We start from the raw sequence: 17,025 nt of genomic DNA on the forward strand, positions 1-17,025 counted from the left end.
CATTTTCTATCTCAAATGGACAGAAAAACTTGTTTCTTCATCCCAAAGAGACTAAACCCCTTGTGTCTGGCATCACAGCTCACATAACTTTGGTCCCAGTATCTCCACAGGGGATTTTGGCCCTGGGTCAGCCAAGTGGTGATGGTGACACCCTTAGGACGGCCATTCGGGCAGGTGTCCGAAGGCATTGGGAACTGCACAGACCTTCTATAGCAGCAATGCCTGTCTTGATTCTCTCTGTCTTTATCCCCTCTTTTTTCTGTCTGTCTTTACTCTCTCAGCCTTTATCCTCTCTGTCTTTTCTCTCTCTCTCTCTCTCTAGTCTCTCTCTATTCCCTCATTCTTTAGTCCCTCTGTCTTTATTCTGTCTATATCCTGCCTTTATTCTGTTTTCATTCTCTCTGTCTTTATGCTCTCTTTATCCCCTCTGTGTTTTTCTCTTTACTCTCTCAGTCTTTATTCTCCCTCTCTTTATTCTCTCTCTCTATTCCTTCTGTCTTCACTCCTTCTGTCTTTATTCTCTCTGTCTTTACTCTATCTTTACTCTCGCTGTCTGTTTTCTCTCTCCATTCCCTCTCTCTCTATTCTCTCTCTCCCCTCACAGCCGAGCAGGGCTGGCGGGAGCCGCGCTCCCTTCAGCGCCCCTGAGCAATGGCGGCAGCAATGGCGGCGCCGCTCCCTCAGCGCCGCCCCGGCCCCGGCGGGCGGGGAGCTCTCGGCAGCGCCCTGGGGGCAGCAGGACCGAGCCCCGGCCCCGGGCTGTGTCCCCATGGCGCCGCAGAGCCCAGGGCACACACGGGCAGGGCACTCGGCGCCATCGCCCCCAGCCCCGCAGCCCCTTTGGAACCCGGCCCGGGGCTCGCCCTGCCTCCTCCAAGGCCCTGCTGGGCTCCAGCTGTTGCTCAGGGCTCTGTGGGGATCTTGTGCTCGGCCCGAGCGGGCTTTGTTTGCAGCCCGGGCTGCTGAGGGTCAGCCGTGAAATGTCGCTGCAGGGCACTTTTTATGGGATCAGCCCGGTGCTTCCTTTGTGCTGTGCCTTGCGCTGCTGTTTTATTCTGCTTTTAGAGCCTGCCTGGGAAGATCAGCCCCCAGGAGAGCAGAGCCTGCTGAAAGACCCAACATTCTGGGGCCTGACCTCTCTGCTGCTGCAGTTCCATGGACAGAGGTTGTTGTCTTTTCCCCCTTCCCATGGGCAGGCTGTGTTCAGCCATCTCCAGGACAGCAGGGCCACATCCCATGTCACTGTGACCTGGCAAGAAAAAAACCATCACTCCAAAAGTGCCTCCCTTTCGCCTTCTTCCCAGGCATTTAGCCCTGGTAGTGGGTTTGGCTGCTGGTTGCTGCAGGAGGGAGACCACTGTGACACTTTGGGACACATGGATCCAAGGAAACCCTTGTGACACTGTGCAGCCTCATGGAACCTGGGGGCCACTGTGACACTGCAGGGCCTCGTGGAACCAAGGAGACCATGGTGACACTGTGGCACCCTGTGGAACCAAATATCCATTGTGACAGTATGGGACCTCATGGAACCAACTGTCCATTGTGACAGTGCAGATGCAAGGAGGCCATGGTCTTGCTCATTGTTTATGCAAAGCTTTTGTAGTCCTCATGGAATCCAGGAGAGCCTTGTTACACAGCAGAGCTTCATGGAACCAAGGGTCCATGGTGACACTTTGGAACTAAGGAGGCCACTGCTGAGAGTACAGAACCTCATGGAACCAAAAGTTCATGTGACAGAGCAAGGCCTCATGGACTCAAAAAGGGCATTATGACACTGTGGGGCCCTATGGAACCAAATATCCACTGGGACACTATGGAACCTCATGGAACCAAGGGATCATTGAGACACAGAAAGGTCTTGTGGGACCAAGGTGTCCAAAGGTCTAAAACATTCCTTGCATGGTTCTGCTTTTAGGAAGGGGAACCTCCTTGGTGGCAGTTTGGACTTGGGACACACTGGAGGAGGGTGTCTGTTTTCAATGGGGAAATTTAGGAGATTTAAACTGCTTTAAAAAAAAAAAAAAAAAAGGAAAACCTCTGTTTGCCTGTGTGCAGCCAGTTCTCCAAGGAAAGCAGTCCACAAGTAAGTGAGGAGAGACAGGATGGGGTTTGGGAATGGGGAGCAAGGGTGACCACACTGTGTCAGACCTCAAAGCACAGCTTCTCTGACCAGGCCAGACCTCCAAAAACCAAAAGCCAAAGTCCTTTGAAAAACCTGCAGTCCCTGTGAGCATTAAGAAGCCCCCCAGGGCCATTCCTGCCAAAGGCTCCCCAGGACTCCTTCCAGCAGATCCTCGAGGCCACTGGGATGTGGGGTGGGGATGCTGAGGGCAGGACAAGGGGGTGACAGTGCCCAGCCTTGCTGGGGCTGTGCCAGGAGGGCCCAGCGCCTCAGGACAAGGTGTTTCCTCACAGCCCTTGATAGCAGAGACACTGCTGTTCCCAAGGGCGCAAAGACTTGGCTTCTCTTTGTCCCCACCTGTCATCCCTGTCTCCACATTCCTCCTCCAACTGGGACATGGGGACACTTTCTCAGTTGTGTCCCTCAGTGGGACCCATTTATGGTATTAGGAACATTGGAGTTCAATTCTGCCTTTGAATACTTGAGAGGTTTCTGCAACTCCCTCTCAGGGACTGATGTTCAGGGCCTGAGCACCAAAGCCCCACGAGGGTCATTCAAGTCCCTGTGCTGTTGCTGTGCTGCTGAGCTGGGCTGGGCTCCTGGCACAGAGGAGCTACTGGCAAGCGGCAGCGCTGCAGAGAGACAGCTCTGCCCAGGAGCAGCTCCTGTGCACAGCCCAGCAGGGCTGGGGCACTGCCAGGCCATCTCAGGGACACCAGCAGGGCACACCCAGAGCTCACAGGTGCTCAGCATTGGCAGGGGCTGTGCCATGGCCCAGAGGGGGCTGTGTCATAACCATGGGCACCTCTGGGGCTGTGTCAGAGAGCCACAGAGCAGCTGTGATGTCAGAAAGGGGCTGTGTGACATCAGAGAATGGGTTGTGTGAGGTCATGAAGCACCTATGGCATCATAGAGGGGACTGTGTGACATTACAGAGCAGGCTGTGACATCACAGTGTGGCTGCATGACACAGAGTGAGCTGTGATATCACAGAGGGCTGTGAAATCACAGTAATTTGAGACATCACAGAGCTGACTGTGACATCATAGACTGGGCTGTGAAATCACTGGTTGGCTGTGTGACATCATGGAGCAGGCTGTGACACAGAGTGGGCTGTGACATCACAAATGGGGCTGTGCGGTTGCAAAGAAGACTCTGCCATCATGGAGGGTGGCTCTGTCTGACATCACAGAGCAGGATGTGACATCACAGTGTGGCTTTGTAACATCACAGAGCTGTCTGTGACATCTAAGAGCAGGCTGTGTGATGACACAGAGAAGGCTGTGACATCACAGAGTGGAGTGTGTCATCACAGGGTTGCTGGGTGACAAAGGGGTGTGACATAAAAGAGAAGGCTGTGACATCACAGGGTGTCTATGTGACATCACTGGGTAGCTGTATGACATCACTGGGGAAGTCACTCTGCCCCAGCCCCCCTCACAATTCCCCCCAGACAAGTCCAACGCTGCTCATGCACAGCAGGGTCCCCTGTCCCCCCAGGTCCCCCCTGCCCCCCAGTGCCACAGCCTCTCCCAGAGGATGTTCCACAAGATCGACCCCCAGAGCCTGTCACAGGGACGGGGGGACAGGGACCCCCTGGCATTGTCCCCATGTCCCCCAGGGTGAGAGCCTGGCCCAGGGCTCCTTCACCCGCTTATGAACGAGGGCTTGAGAGCACTTAAAAAATCCCCAGCAAGGGATCAGCAAAAACCAGATTTAATATTAAGCGACAGCACAACGAAGTTCCTTGGCAAGAGTCACTCTGCTCCTGACTGCACAGTTCAGGCACACCAGGGGAAAAACGCAACAATGAAACCAAGGAAATCCTTGCAATTAAACCAGAAATTAACTGAGAACTGGCACTGTGTCTATGTGTGTGTGTGTGTGTGTGTGTGTGTGTGTGTGTGTGTATGTGTGTGTTTTAGGTGCATCTGACTAAAAGACAGTGAGAGAAAAGATAAAATGAATATGGCCTAAAATCTTAACAGCCCTCAAACTTGACAGAACTTAACTTATACCTTAACCTTAACTCATATCTAAAAAATAACAACTTAGCAAAAGAACAGCACTTAACTGTACTTAACCTAACTTATAACCAATGACCTTACAATTTACCAGAGGAATAGTATTTCACTTAGCATATACTTTATATTAAACTTGGAATTACAGTAATGCATTTCACAAAGCACTGTCACAGCAAACTGTAACATGTTCCAGTTACCCAGATTTTGAGAAGAGGAAGTCAGGAGAAGAGAGAGAGGGAGGGAGAGATCCACAGTCCCAGCCTTGGATCCAGCTCCATCTCAGCTGCTATGAGCTCTGGAGCTATGGGACATGTCAGTGTCACACCTGTGTCACAGCCTTTACCTGCTCTGCTCCCTCTCACAGGTGGGGTTTTTGGGGTGCCAGAGGCTTGGCAGCCACTTTGGGGCTGGACCAGAGGCTGCAGTGGCTGGGGTGGGGCAGTGACCAAATACCCCTCAAACCCAAGCAAATCACAGTATGAGGAGGAGAACCAAAACAAACCCTAAAAAACCACCTTGCACACCCCTCCCTCCTTCCCAGGCTCCCAACCTCCACCTGCAGTTCCTCCTCTGCTCCATCTGCAATTGGAAATTTGTCACCAGCCACGAACTTTGCTTTTGCCTTATCCCGGGATTTCTTTCCAGAGAGGAAGAACTTTCTCCAAGAGAGATTTAGAGTGCAGCAGCCTTTGAGGCTCAGGGTGTTTCTCCTGCAGCTCCTTGTAGATCTCCTCTTCCCGTGCTGGTTCTCCTGTGCCACAGAACTCTGCCAGCTGCAGCTTTGCAAACATCAGCTCAAGGTCTGGATGTTCCTGAACAATTTGCTCGAGGTCCTTGGGGGCTGCATCCAATGCATTCTTCTTGTCTTCCCCCTTTGCATGGAGCCAGTGGATCTGCTGGCCCCTGGCCAGGGCCTGGCAGAGCAGGTGGAACCTGGGTCCTGCTGCAGGAGCTGGGGGAGCTCCAGGACTCGCTCTGGCCGCTGGGGCAGCCACAACACAAGCCGTTCCCAGCCAGGAGCCGAGGGCTCCGTGTGGCTCTGCAAGACCTTGTCCCTGGGGCTCGTCTGGATCAGCGCGGGCAGCTGGGCTGCACTTGGCTTCCTTTGTGTCCCTGCTTCCCCTGGGACAGCAGCTGCCCAGCGCCGAGGGGACAGCAATGGCACCGGGGCAGTTTGGGGTGAGGTTCAGTGTCTGTGCCTGGCATGAATCCCAAATCCTTCCCGAAGGAGCAGAGAGTGCTGACAGAGCACAGGATGCTCTGCTGAGCACGGGATGGACCAGGGGTGATGTGAGACAAAGCCAGGATGGGAGTCAGAAATAAAAGGAAGAGGAGGAGCGGGCAGGAGAGGAGGAGGAGAGACACAGCAGGAGGAAGAACAGGTGGGGAGGAGGGATGGAAGAGGGGGAGCGGGAGGAAGAGGAGGCATAAAGGGGGAGCAGCGGGGAAGAGGAACAGGAAGGGGAGGAGCAGCACGAGAAGGAGGAGAAGGCATCACCACGTGTGTCTATTGTTCTTTGTGTCCGCAACCCTCGGCCCGGGAGCATCGCCCCCCCGGGACATCCCGCAGGTGAGCGGGCAGGGGGAGCTCGGCCCAAATATCTTGGGCGGTGCCTGGGCTTCTTTTTGGGAGGTGGGGGGGATTTTTGGACCTTGCAGGACTTCAGAACGGAGCCCCAAATATATTTGGTTGCTCCTGGGAGGGTTGGGCGGGTGGTGGGGGGAGGGGACTGGGGCGGATGTTTGGATCTTGCAGGACTCCAATTGAGAGTTGCAAATGCCCCTTGGGGGAATAGTGGGGAGTCCCCTAGACGACAGTTTTTCGGGGGTCCCGGTGACGTCTGCCGGGAGGGATGGGATGAGGCCTGGGAAGGGTGGGATGTGGATTGGGGTGTGGGATGAAGTCTGGGGGAGGGGGATGGGTGGGATGGGGCCTGGGATGAGGCAGCCGAAGGTTCGGGGTGATGAAGCCGGGGGACCCCACTCCTTAGGGGCTTGCGGGGTATCCGGCAGCTGTGAGGGAGTTTTGGGGTACCCCTGATCCTCCGGGGGTGGCACTGGCAGCGGGGAACACGTGGCTCCGGAACCTCTGGACCCCACCTGCGCCCCCCCTCGCCCCCAGCGCCCCCAGGAGCGGAATTTGGGGAGGGGGGAGGGGGGAGGTGGGGGGCGCCCAGGCCAGGCCCCCCTTGCTGTCCCAGCAACTGGGGGCCGAGTGCGGGGGGAGCCCCGCGGGCATTGCCCGGCCCTGCCCGGCACGGCTGATGCCGCCCGCCCGCGCTGCGCACTGCTCCGGACTGGTGCTGCCAGTGCCGCGCGGGGCGGGGCCGCTTTGGGGACCCCCCAGGGCAGAGCGCTTTGGGCTGCTTTGGGGCTCTGGGCACCTGCAAAACCAGCGCTGGGCACGGCAAGAGCGTGTGGGGGCAGCTGGGGCCCTACTGGTGGCACTGGTGGCGCTGGGAGTCCCCCAGGCCGCGGGGTGAGCGGGGGGCGCGGTGAGAAGGGGGGCTGGGAGCCCAAATGGAGCGAGATGGGGATTGGGACCCCCAGAGTGGGCAGGAGGGGCCTGGAACCCCCAAAACCAACCATAGGGGAGGGGGTGTTGGGATTGAGGGAATGATGGTGCAAGGGTAGAAGAGTAAGGGAAAAGAGGGGGCTGGGACCCCCAAAGAGAGCAGGAGGGGGATGGGACACCCAAATGGAGTTGGGAGGGGTCTGTGAAATGGGAGAAGGATGTGAAAGGGGAGGAGAGGGGAGGGAAAGGTGGGGTTAGCACAGAAGCAGGGCAGTTCCATGGGGGTCCAGCCCTGTCCCCCAGCACTGGATCCCTGGAGCAATTCCCTGGGGCTCTGGGGGAGGTGGATCTGCACTGGGGGTCCCCAAGCCCCCTGTCCATCCCTGGGGCTGATCGGGGGGTTCCCCCCACCCAGCAGCCAGTGCTGCAGCAGCCGTGGGTCAGAGGAGGGAGGGGAAGGGAGTTCTGGGGTGGGAGCAGAGAAGGAGCGGGAAGAAGAGGAGGGAGAGAGGAGGAGGAGCAGGAAAAGGAGGAGCAGGAGAACCATGAGGTTTCACCAGCCACTGTGTCTGCAGCACCCCTGGCTCTGGGATCATTGCCCCCTCTGCATTCCACTGATGGTTACAGATAGGGAGCTCACCCCAAATGTATCAGGGGGTCTCCAGAAGGGGTTATTTTTTTTTTTGTAGGGGTGTATGGAACTCACAGAGTCTGGAATTGAGCCCCAGATATCTTTGCATGTCCCTGGCAGGGATATTTTGGGCCAGAGGGGATGTTTGGATCTTGCAGGACTCCAAAGGTGAGCCATAAATGCACCTTTGGTGGAATATTGGTGGGTCCTTTTGGGAACTGCCTGCTATCAGCAGGACAGGACATCAGTTTTGGGGATCCCTGAGAGAGCTGGGAGGGTAGAATGTTGTACTCCCCAAGTGGAGAGAGCAGAGAGGGGCAATACTGGAGCTGGGGGACCCCTGGCAGCCTGGAGAGGTGGGGCAGGCTGGAGATGAGGCAGGGCTGGGACACTGTGACACTAAAAGGGGCAATGGGGAGAGGGGGAAGCCCTGAGTGCCTGGAGTGGGGGGAGCCTGAAGAGGGGGACCCTGGGAGCCCTTGGAGCCAAAGCAGAATCAGGGAAGAAGGGACCCCTGGGAGCACCGAAACCCCACAGCATCCCTAATCAGGACCCAGGAGAAGGGGGATCCCCAGGACCCATGGGAGCCCCAGCAGCTCTGAGAATGGGAAACCCCAGAACCCCAAAGAGAGGAGACTGGAAAGGGGGAACTCCTGGGAGGTTTTTTCTGAACTCATTTTAGGAGGATTTTATAGACACAAAACACCCGGTGACTGGGCAGAGTGGGAATGCTGGAGTGTGGGGACCCCCAGTACACACAGGACTCCAGCAACCCTGACAGGGGGGAGGCTCAGAGCCCCAAAATGGGCAGACCAGAGACGGGGAACTGCTAGGAGTGTTTTTTGGTGCTGAATCTTTGTGATCTGGAGGGTTTTATGGACCTCTGATGCCCAATGACTTCCAGAGATGCAATAGGAAAGGGTGACCTTCAAACACAACGTAGTCACCCCTTGTTTTCCCCCCAAAACAGGATTTTCCATTCCCAAACTTGGCTGGATGGAGAAGGAGGCTGTGAGGAAGAGGAAGATGCCTTGGGACAGCCAGTCAGGTGAGGAGGAAGTCACTGCCCCTTTCTCTCTCTCTCTTTTCTCCTCCATCTCCCAGCCCAGAACTGCCCCTGGCTGCAGGACAACCCTGCTGCTGACGCTGTCATGCCGAGAACGGATTGGGGGGATCTCCTTCCCCTTCCCTCTGGCATGGAGGCAAATCCCAAATCCTCTCCTTGTTCTTCCTCCCTCAGGCAATGAGCTGACGACAGAGAGTAAGGAGGACAAATCCTCCCTGAAGAACCGCATGGAAGAGGCTGTCTTGAGCAGCTCCATGGCGCAAGAGTCCAATGGGGAGGAAAAGCCCCAGAGATGCCACACAAGGAGAGGCTCCAAACCAAGCCCAGGGTGCTGTGAGGAGAAAAGACCCACCCTGTGCCAGGAAATTGGCCAGCAATCGAGCCAGAGCTATGAGCAGGTGGCCCGTGAGCAGCCTAACACCAGAGAGAAGCCCTACAAGTGCTTGCAATGTGAAAAGAGCTTCAGGACAAGCTCTCTCCTGATCCGCCACCAGATGATCCACACTGGGGAAAGACCCTACGAGTGTGGGGAATGTGGGAAGAGCTTCAGCCAGAGCTCCAACCTGATCTGCCACCAGAGGATCCACAGTGAGAAACGTCCCTACAAGTGTGGGGAATGTAGGATGAGTTTCACTATGAGATCCCACCTTATCTGCCACCAGAGGATCCACACTGGGGAACGGCCTTATGAGTGTGGGGAATGTGGGAAGAGCTTCAGCACAAGCTCCAGCCTGATTGTCCACCAGAGGATCCATACTGGAGAGAGGCCCTATAAGTGTCCCAAGTGTGGGAAGATGTTTCAGACCAGCTCCAGTCTCCTCCTCCATGAGCGGATTCACACACAGGAGAGGCCCTTCTGCTGCCCTGACTGTGGGAAAGGCTTCAAGCACAACTCCACCCTCATCACCCACCGGCGCATCCACACAGGGGAGAGACCCTATGAGTGTCCCAAGTGTGGGAAGAGCTTCACCCAGAGCTCTCACTTGACCAAACACCAACGGAGCCACCAGTAAGAGAAGCCCTGCACAAGCCCCAACTGCAGGAAGAGCTTTGTCTTCTGCTCCAGCCTTATTACCTAAAGCCTCATGGTTTTACTGCTATTTGGGAGGGGTGTTTGGTGATCGGGAGTTATTCTGGATGATTGGGTGCTTCTGGGGTATTTGGTACAGTTTCTTTCTCCATTTTGTGTTTGAAAAGCCAAGAGGGTTCATCCAGTACCTCAAAACCACTCAATTCCACTGGAAAGTATCAATCTTACCCCAAAATGGCTCAATCCCTGCCCAAAATGACTCAGTTCCACAGCCCCTCAGGGTGGGATGACATTGGAAGGGGATTGGGCAAAGTGGGATGCAGTTCCAGAGGGGTGAGATGGGCATTGGGTGGGGCAGGATGGGTGGGATGGGAATTGGAGTGGTGGAATGGGGGAAATAGGGCTTGGGAAGGGGGTCTTGATGTCCAGGAGGGGTGAGATGTGTTGGGGTGGGGATTGGGAGTGTGGGACAGGGTCTGGAATGAGACAGCCAAAGGTTGGGGTTGATGAAGGGAGGGGAAACCTGTTCCTGAGTGGGTTTTTGGGTATTATATAACAGGATTATTTCTCATGAGCCTTGAGGCAATAAAGAAAAAGGAGGTTCATCCTTTTGGTGTGGTGCTGTGTTTGGCATTTGGGGTTCATTTCTTGTTATTGTTGTTACTATTATTTGTATTATTTATTAGTGTTATATTTCTAAATGCCACCCATTGTTAATAGTGGCTGGATGGCAGCTCACTGGGAAGATTCCCTTCCTTCTCGCAGTGGGATTGAGCTGTATGGTCACTTCCAAGTTGCCAGTGGCTTCTAAAGATTCAAAGTCCTATTTATGGTGGTTTTGGTGTGGTTTGGAATTGGGGAAGGGTCTCATCCCCTCCCAGAGGTGCTCTGAGCCTGCTCTGCACCACATCTGCCCTTGTGGAGCCTCACAGCTGCCCTGCCCTGGGGACATGGCAGGACTCCCTCCTGCCCGGGCTGAGGCTCCTCATGGCCCTTCATGGCTCTTTATTTCCTGTCAGAGCCCCTCACAGCCCCTCATAGCTCCTCCTAAAGGAGGAGGGATCAGGTTATGCTTGTTCTCCTTTTATTTTGATCACTTCACTGTGAAAGTAAAGAAGGGCTGAAATGGAGCATTTCCCCAGCGTTCCCCTCTGGGTCAATGTCAGGGCTGAAGCTCTGTGCTGGCACTGTCCTGAGCGCCAACATCACTGCAGCCCCACGGCCTTTGCTGTCCCCCCGTGTCCATTCCCTGTCCCCGAGTCCCGCCCGGCTCTGGCAGCAGCAGGAGCCGCAGCGCAGTGGGCGCCAGCCTGGCCCAGCCGGGGCTCCCAGCAGGAGCAGCAGCAGCATTGCCAGCCCTTCCCAGCTGCTCCTGCCTTGGCTTCCCCAGGGGTTTTTCCAGGGGAATTCTGGAGTACAGCAACAATCACCCACAAACTGGTCACTGGGCTCAGCCCTTGGCCTTTCTGCTTCCTCCAACCAACCCAGGCTTCTCTCAGCATTCCAGTTCCCTGCTCAGAGCCTTTGGCTCCCTGCAATCCTGGCCCCAAGGATCTGCTCTCACGAGTCCCTGGGGAGCCTTTGGTAGTCCCTGCACTCAGTGGGGCCCAATGATGGTCCAAGGAACTTAGAGTTTTGCTTCTGACTCCTTGAGAAGCTTCTTCAAACTTCTCTCAGTCCCTGAGGGTCACAGATTCAGCCCCAAATCCACCTTGAGGCTCATTAAAATACAGAAAGCCCTCAGGAGTTCTTTGTCTTCCTTCCATTGTCTTCAAGTGTTCAGGGTTTTTACAATTCATTGGAGTCAGTTTGGTGTTCTTTTTAGGTAGGGAATTTGCAAAGTGCAATTCACTTTTTTATTTATCCAAGGGTTTTTGTTGGGTGGTTTTTTTCACTTCAGAGAAGAGGTGTTAGAAACATTCTCCACATGGTCTTAATGTTGAATGTCTCCCAAGAAAGGGTGGACACATAGAAGAATGAGCCCCTTGAGGGCTGACCCTGTTGGGACAACCTGCTCCTCACCCCCAACCTCACCATGGCTGACATTGCCCACCTGGCACTGACATCCCTGTTCCCTGCATCACAAACTTGTCCCCTGAGCTCTGCAGCTGGCTGTCCCAGCCCACTGCTCCATGTCCCACCTGCTCTCCTCAGGGCTCTGCCTGCACACAGGCCCAGGAGAAGTTTTCCTGTTTGTGAGGAAAGAATGGAAAAGCCTGAGCAGGTTTCCTAAACAACAAACCCCACTCAGGAACCACATGCTCAGTACAGGCTGCCTCTGATGATGTCACCTTTCTACAAGGGACAATGTGACCAGAAGTGATCTCTGTAAGCAGAATTCTCTGAGTCTTGGAGCAGAATTCTTTGTCCCTGTCCTTTCCCTTGATCTCAGTTGCAGATGGAAGTTGATGGTGCCAATCTCACCTTTAACTCCTCTTTTGAATACAAACAAATGTGCCCAGCTGTGTTAAGCAAGTGTTGCTCAATGTTTATGCAAAGCTTTTGTGTTCCCAATGGAATCAGAGATCATTGTGACACTTTGGGGCCACATGGAACCATGGAGACCAAAGTGACACTGCAGGGCCTCATAGATGAAGGGAGACCATTGTGACTCTGTGGCACCTCATGGAACCAAGGGGTCATTGTGACACAGTGTGGCCTCATGGAACCCAGGAGTGCATTGTGACACTACAGAACCTCATGGAATGAAGGGGACACTGTGACACTGTGGGGCCTCGTTGGAACTCAGGAGACCATTGCTGACAGAACAGGAGCTCATGGAATGGGGAGAGCCAGGCCCAGGGGACATGGCTGCAATGGTGATGGCTGTGAGGTCACTGCCACTGCAGCAGCCTGCTTGGCCCTCAGCTGACATTCTGGCCAGCAGTGTTTTGAGGTCACCCAGCACATCAGAGAACCAACACAACAGGAATTCCATCCTTGGGGAGGAGAGGGTTGCACAAAGCTCCTGTCCTGGGACAATTCGTGGGATGGGGCAGCAACTTCACTGGAAAAACAGTTGATGTTTTGTGACAATCTCATGGTAAAAAGTTCCCTCCTTATGACAAATCTAAATCCACTCTCATTTAGTTTAAACATAATGACCCTTCTTCTGTCACTGCAAACTTTGGGAAAAAATAACACTCCAATTTCCTTGCACTTTGACCAAAATTTTGCCTTTCTCAAAAACCTTGGAGAGGACCAAAAAATCTCCCAAAATTGCGTTTGGAGGCTGTTGTAACATGTGTCCTTCCTGTCCCTGACCCCGCCCCCCTGACCCCTTCTGACTGGATGTGAGTCAGGACCGCCTCCCATCCCTAGAGATAAAAACCCCAGCCAGATCCGGAACTGGCCTCTTTGGTTCTGGGCTCGTATGGAACCTGTACCCGCTCTCGCCTTCCCTTCCCCCTCCTCAGTCTCCCCATTCCTCCCCTGTTTTCCTCAATAAAAACACCATGGAGACCAGGAACCAAACAGCTGCCTTTCTAAACCTGCAACGCTTCTACAAGAACCGCGTCTGACCAGCCCCACAGCTCGTGGCCATGGAATGACCATCCTGCGTGTTCTGGTTCTGGGGCAGCCCTCCCCCGCAGCAGGGGAGAGCTGCTTTCAGGTTCTGCACTGCTGCAGGAGGCCTCATCACATAAGCAGGCTGTGCAGTTAGAGTGAGCTGTGTATCATTGAGTGGCTGTATGACACCAGAGAGTGGGCTGTGTGACATTACTGACTGGCTTGTGACACCACAGAGCAGGCTGTGACATCCCAGAGCAGGGTGTGATATGTGACATCATAGAGAGGGCTGTGGCATAACTGGTTGGTTGTGTGACATCAAAGAGCAGGCTGTGACATCATGGTGTGGCTGAATGACATCATACAGCAGGCTGTGAGGTCAGAGAGTAGACTGTGTAACACCATAGGGTGATGATGTGACATCATCAAATGTGCTGTGACATCACAGGACAGCTTTATGTGGCCATAGTGAAGGCTGTGTGAAATCACAGGGTAGCTGTGTGAGGTCACTGGAGAGGTCACTCTGCCCCAGCCCCCCTCACAGTTCCCCCAGACAAGTCCAACGCTGCTCGTGCACAGCAGGGTCCCCTGTCCCCCCAGGTCCCCCCTGCCCCCCAGTGCCACAGCCTCCCCCAGAGGATGTTCCACGATATCGACCTCCAGAGCCTGACACGGGGACAGGGGGGACAGGGCCCTGGGGGCTGGGATAGGGGGACAGGGACCCCCAGCAGTGTCCCTGTGTCCCCCAGGGCAAGAGCCTGGCCCAGGGCTCCTTCACCCTCTTACGAACGAGGGCTTGAGAACACTTAAAAAATCCCCAGCAAAGGATGAGCAAAACCAGATTTAATATTCAGTGACAGCACAACAAAGTTCCTTGGCAAGAGTCACTCTGCTCCTGACTGCACAGTTCAGGCACACCAAGGGAAAAAAGCAACAACAAAACCAGGCAATCAAACCAGAAATGAACCGAGAACTGTCCCTGTGTCTTTCTGTGTCTGTAGGTGTGACAAAAGGATAGTGAGGGCAAGGATAAAAGGAATACAGCCTAAGAGCTTAACAGCATTCAAACTTAACAGAACTTAACTTCTATATTAACCTTAACTTACACCTTAAACTCAAAAACTTAGCAAAAGAACAACCCTTAGCAGCATTTCACTTAGCTCATACCTTATGACTGAACCTCACTTACAGGCCTAACTCACTCAGATATCCAAGGCACTTCAACACCTCCCAGAGCAGCATTTCTCCCCCATTTCCAGAGCACAGGCACACGTGTGTGCACGCAGACAGAAAGAGGCAGTGCCAGGGAGGTGTCAGAAATTGCCCTGGAGGGCAGGGAAATGCTCACTGCGGATGCTTTTGCATCTCCCCAGCAGGCGAACGGTTGAGCCTGGAGGAGTGGGGGGATCGGCCCAGGGTCCCTCGTTGTTCGGGGATGCCCCGAGTGCAGCAAACGGGAGAGTTCCCGGCTCGGAGAGGCCCCACTCAGAGGGAGCTCACTGCTCCAGGAGAGCTCCAAGGGGCTCCTTTTGGAGCCCTGTTGATAGGGCCCCAAGAGATGGGCTTCAGTCACAGCAATGTTTCATCCTGGCTGCACTTCGCATCAACAGCTTTCTCTGACACTGTGAGAACAGGGATGTTGTGCCACTGAGGGAAGAAAAACAGTTCCCAAGGCTGCTCCTAAAGAAAGCAGGAGCTGGTTGGACAGCAGCAGTGCCTGGGAGCAGACAGTGTTTGTGATCAGCTGCAGAGGAGCTGAGCCCAGGGGCTGTTGGCCAAGGCTGAGGCCTAACGAGCATTTCTCAGATCCAGGGCTGCCCTGGAAAGGTGGTGGTGGGGATAATTCACACCCTCAGTGTGCTCCCAGTTCCTCCCAGTATTTCCATGTCTGTGCTCCAAGTGCTGCTCACAGCCCTGATCCGTGGGGATGGGAATGTCTCGCTCCCTTCCTGGGGCAGTGTCACACCTGATCCAGGTGTGCAGGGCAGGACCTTGCCCTGACCCAAGCACTGTCCCACCTGCAGGATCTGCTTCCCATCAGCCTCTTCCTCCTGCAGCCCCAAGCCCAGGTTGGTGCTAAACAAAGGGCGCTGGCTCAGGGTCATCCCCCGGCGGGGGCTGTGCACCCCCTTTGCCCCCTCCCCAAATTCCCTCCTGGGGGCAGCAGGAGCTGGGTCAGGAGCCCTGTGGGGAGGGAAAAGGGGGAGACACTGGCATGGGGGGTCACACATGCTCTGGGGGAAACACACAACCCCTAAGGATTCCCCCTCACCTTCTCCTGCAGCACCAGAAGGAGGAACCACAACATGGAGCACTTGACTCCCAGCAGCATCTGGGGTGGCAGCGTGTGGTGGCAGCTTTGGGGGTCTGGGTTTGTAATGACCACTCAAAAACCCTCTCCCAGCCCCACAGCCACTCCCAGACCTGTCAAACCACACAGCAGCTCCTCCTAGGATGCTCCCAAACCACTCCCTGCAATACCAATGGGCCCAAGAGCCACCATAACCCCATTCCCATCTCCCCCTACACCCACCCAAATTCTCTCCAAGTCACACAGCCCTGCCAGGACCCCAAACCTCTCTCACAGAGCATGCCAAACTCCCTCTCAGCACTACAAATGTCCCCAAAAGCCCCTCCCAAACCCCCAGGATTCCCTAAACTCCCTCCCACCCCCCATGGCACTAACCAGGAGGGGCTGGTGGACAGGAACATCCACAGCTGGGAGCAGCTTGGGCACTTCAGCAGTGATTTTGGCACTTTGGGGGCACACCCCACATGGGGAGACCCAGGCCAGGAATTGGGACAGAAAACTGGAATTCCTGAACAACAGATGGGCTCAGGTGGACACATTGTGCCAGCACAACTATCAGACTGTTGTCCTGTCCCCCAGCCTGGGCAGCCCCAGAATGACATACCGACGAGAGGGAACTCATGGCAGTCTCAATGTGAGATATAGACAAGCTCCATTTTATTTCACCACACGAGAGACTTATATACTGTTACAGATGTTACTAATTATAGTTACACACGTATTCGCAGTTTGTTCTCACATAATCAGGGTTTTCTCCTGCATTCTTTGTTAATCACAAATTCACTCCCGTACATTCCTTACACAGCTGCATCTTCTTGAAATCTTCTCACAGAACATTCTCAGGGAAACAAGCCACTGTAGCTTGTTAGGATTTTAACTAAGGCCTGAGTATGCTGAGGCCCTGCTCAAGTGTGTTCAGTTAGCATAAGTTTTGCTGGAAAACTGCGTTTTCCAACAATTCCCCTGTTTCGCTTGTGAGAACAGACGTTGTCTGTTATCAGATTAATTTGCTTTGCTATAAGTAATTCTTATTACTATAATTATGTCTTGGTTTGAAAACAAACCAGTGGGAGATCACAAGTCAAGATTGAAATTAAAAATAAGTGAAATAATACAAGGAAAAGCACTGACAAAGTCAGATACAACCTAACACCCTGTTAGGGTGGTAGTAGCAGTCCAACTGAAGTAGTCCAGTTGAAGCGGTGATCCTGTGAAGGTCTAGTCTCCAGCTGAAGATCCAGTGGTAGCTCTCGTCCTCTGGGAACCCAGTAGACAGGGCTAGCTCAGGCAGTTCCAAGGCCAGGTTATATCCAGGTGGGAACACCTGGCTCCTCCCTCCTGGGCAGAGCATCCCACAATGGGATGAGATAAGTCCGTGAGTCACACGGTGGGTCCCTGATGGCCCATTGCCTGTCATGCGGGGTGGGTCATTAGCAGCTGGTAACAGCTAACGGATGGCCCATTGCCTGTCATCCGGAGTGGGTCATTAGCAGGTGATAGCAGCTAACGGCCCACAGCTGGTGGTAATAGAATACTTAACTACATCTATATTGCAACCTAGGACATCCAGTTTTTACCCTCCCAACTCTCTCCCTGATCCCACTGGTGGGGAGTGACCGAGGGGCTGTGAGGTGCTGCCTGGATTGAAACAAGACACCAACTGTCTGTGCTTTGCTTTGCAATATTTCAGAACAAGTGTGTGTTTTATTCACCTCAAGGAGTGCAACAAAAGTTTTCCTGCAGCTTCTAAGAGATAGAATACAAACATATTTAAAGGGTTTATGGATAACTTTAAAAAACTTGTATGACAATG

General features: G+C 54.2%; 2 protein-coding genes across 2 annotated transcripts in view; one reads left to right on the forward strand and one right to left on the reverse strand.

Annotated features, from left to right (window-relative positions):
- The window catches only part of LOC146421186 (uncharacterized), a 200,937-nt gene extending 191,341 nt beyond the window's left edge, over window positions 1-9,596 (forward strand). Inside the window, exon 12 of the mRNA XM_085047574.1 lies at window positions 8,984-9,596. Within this exon, the coding sequence (XP_084903700.1) occupies window positions 8,984-9,374 (391 nt within the window). The 3' untranslated portion in view covers window positions 9,375-9,596. The remainder of the gene's footprint in view (window positions 1-8,983) is intronic.
- Window positions 1-17,025, reverse strand: part of LOC146421185 (uncharacterized) — a 262,722-nt gene that overhangs the window by 209,334 nt on the left and 36,363 nt on the right. The window lies entirely within an intron of this gene.

The sequence above is a fragment of the Lichenostomus cassidix genome, unplaced genomic scaffold (genome assembly GCF_008360975.1).
Source record: "Lichenostomus cassidix isolate B80296 unplaced genomic scaffold, HeHo_3.0 HiC_scaffold_43, whole genome shotgun sequence".
In the NCBI taxonomy this organism is placed as follows: domain Eukaryota; kingdom Metazoa; phylum Chordata; class Aves; order Passeriformes; family Meliphagidae; genus Lichenostomus; species Lichenostomus cassidix.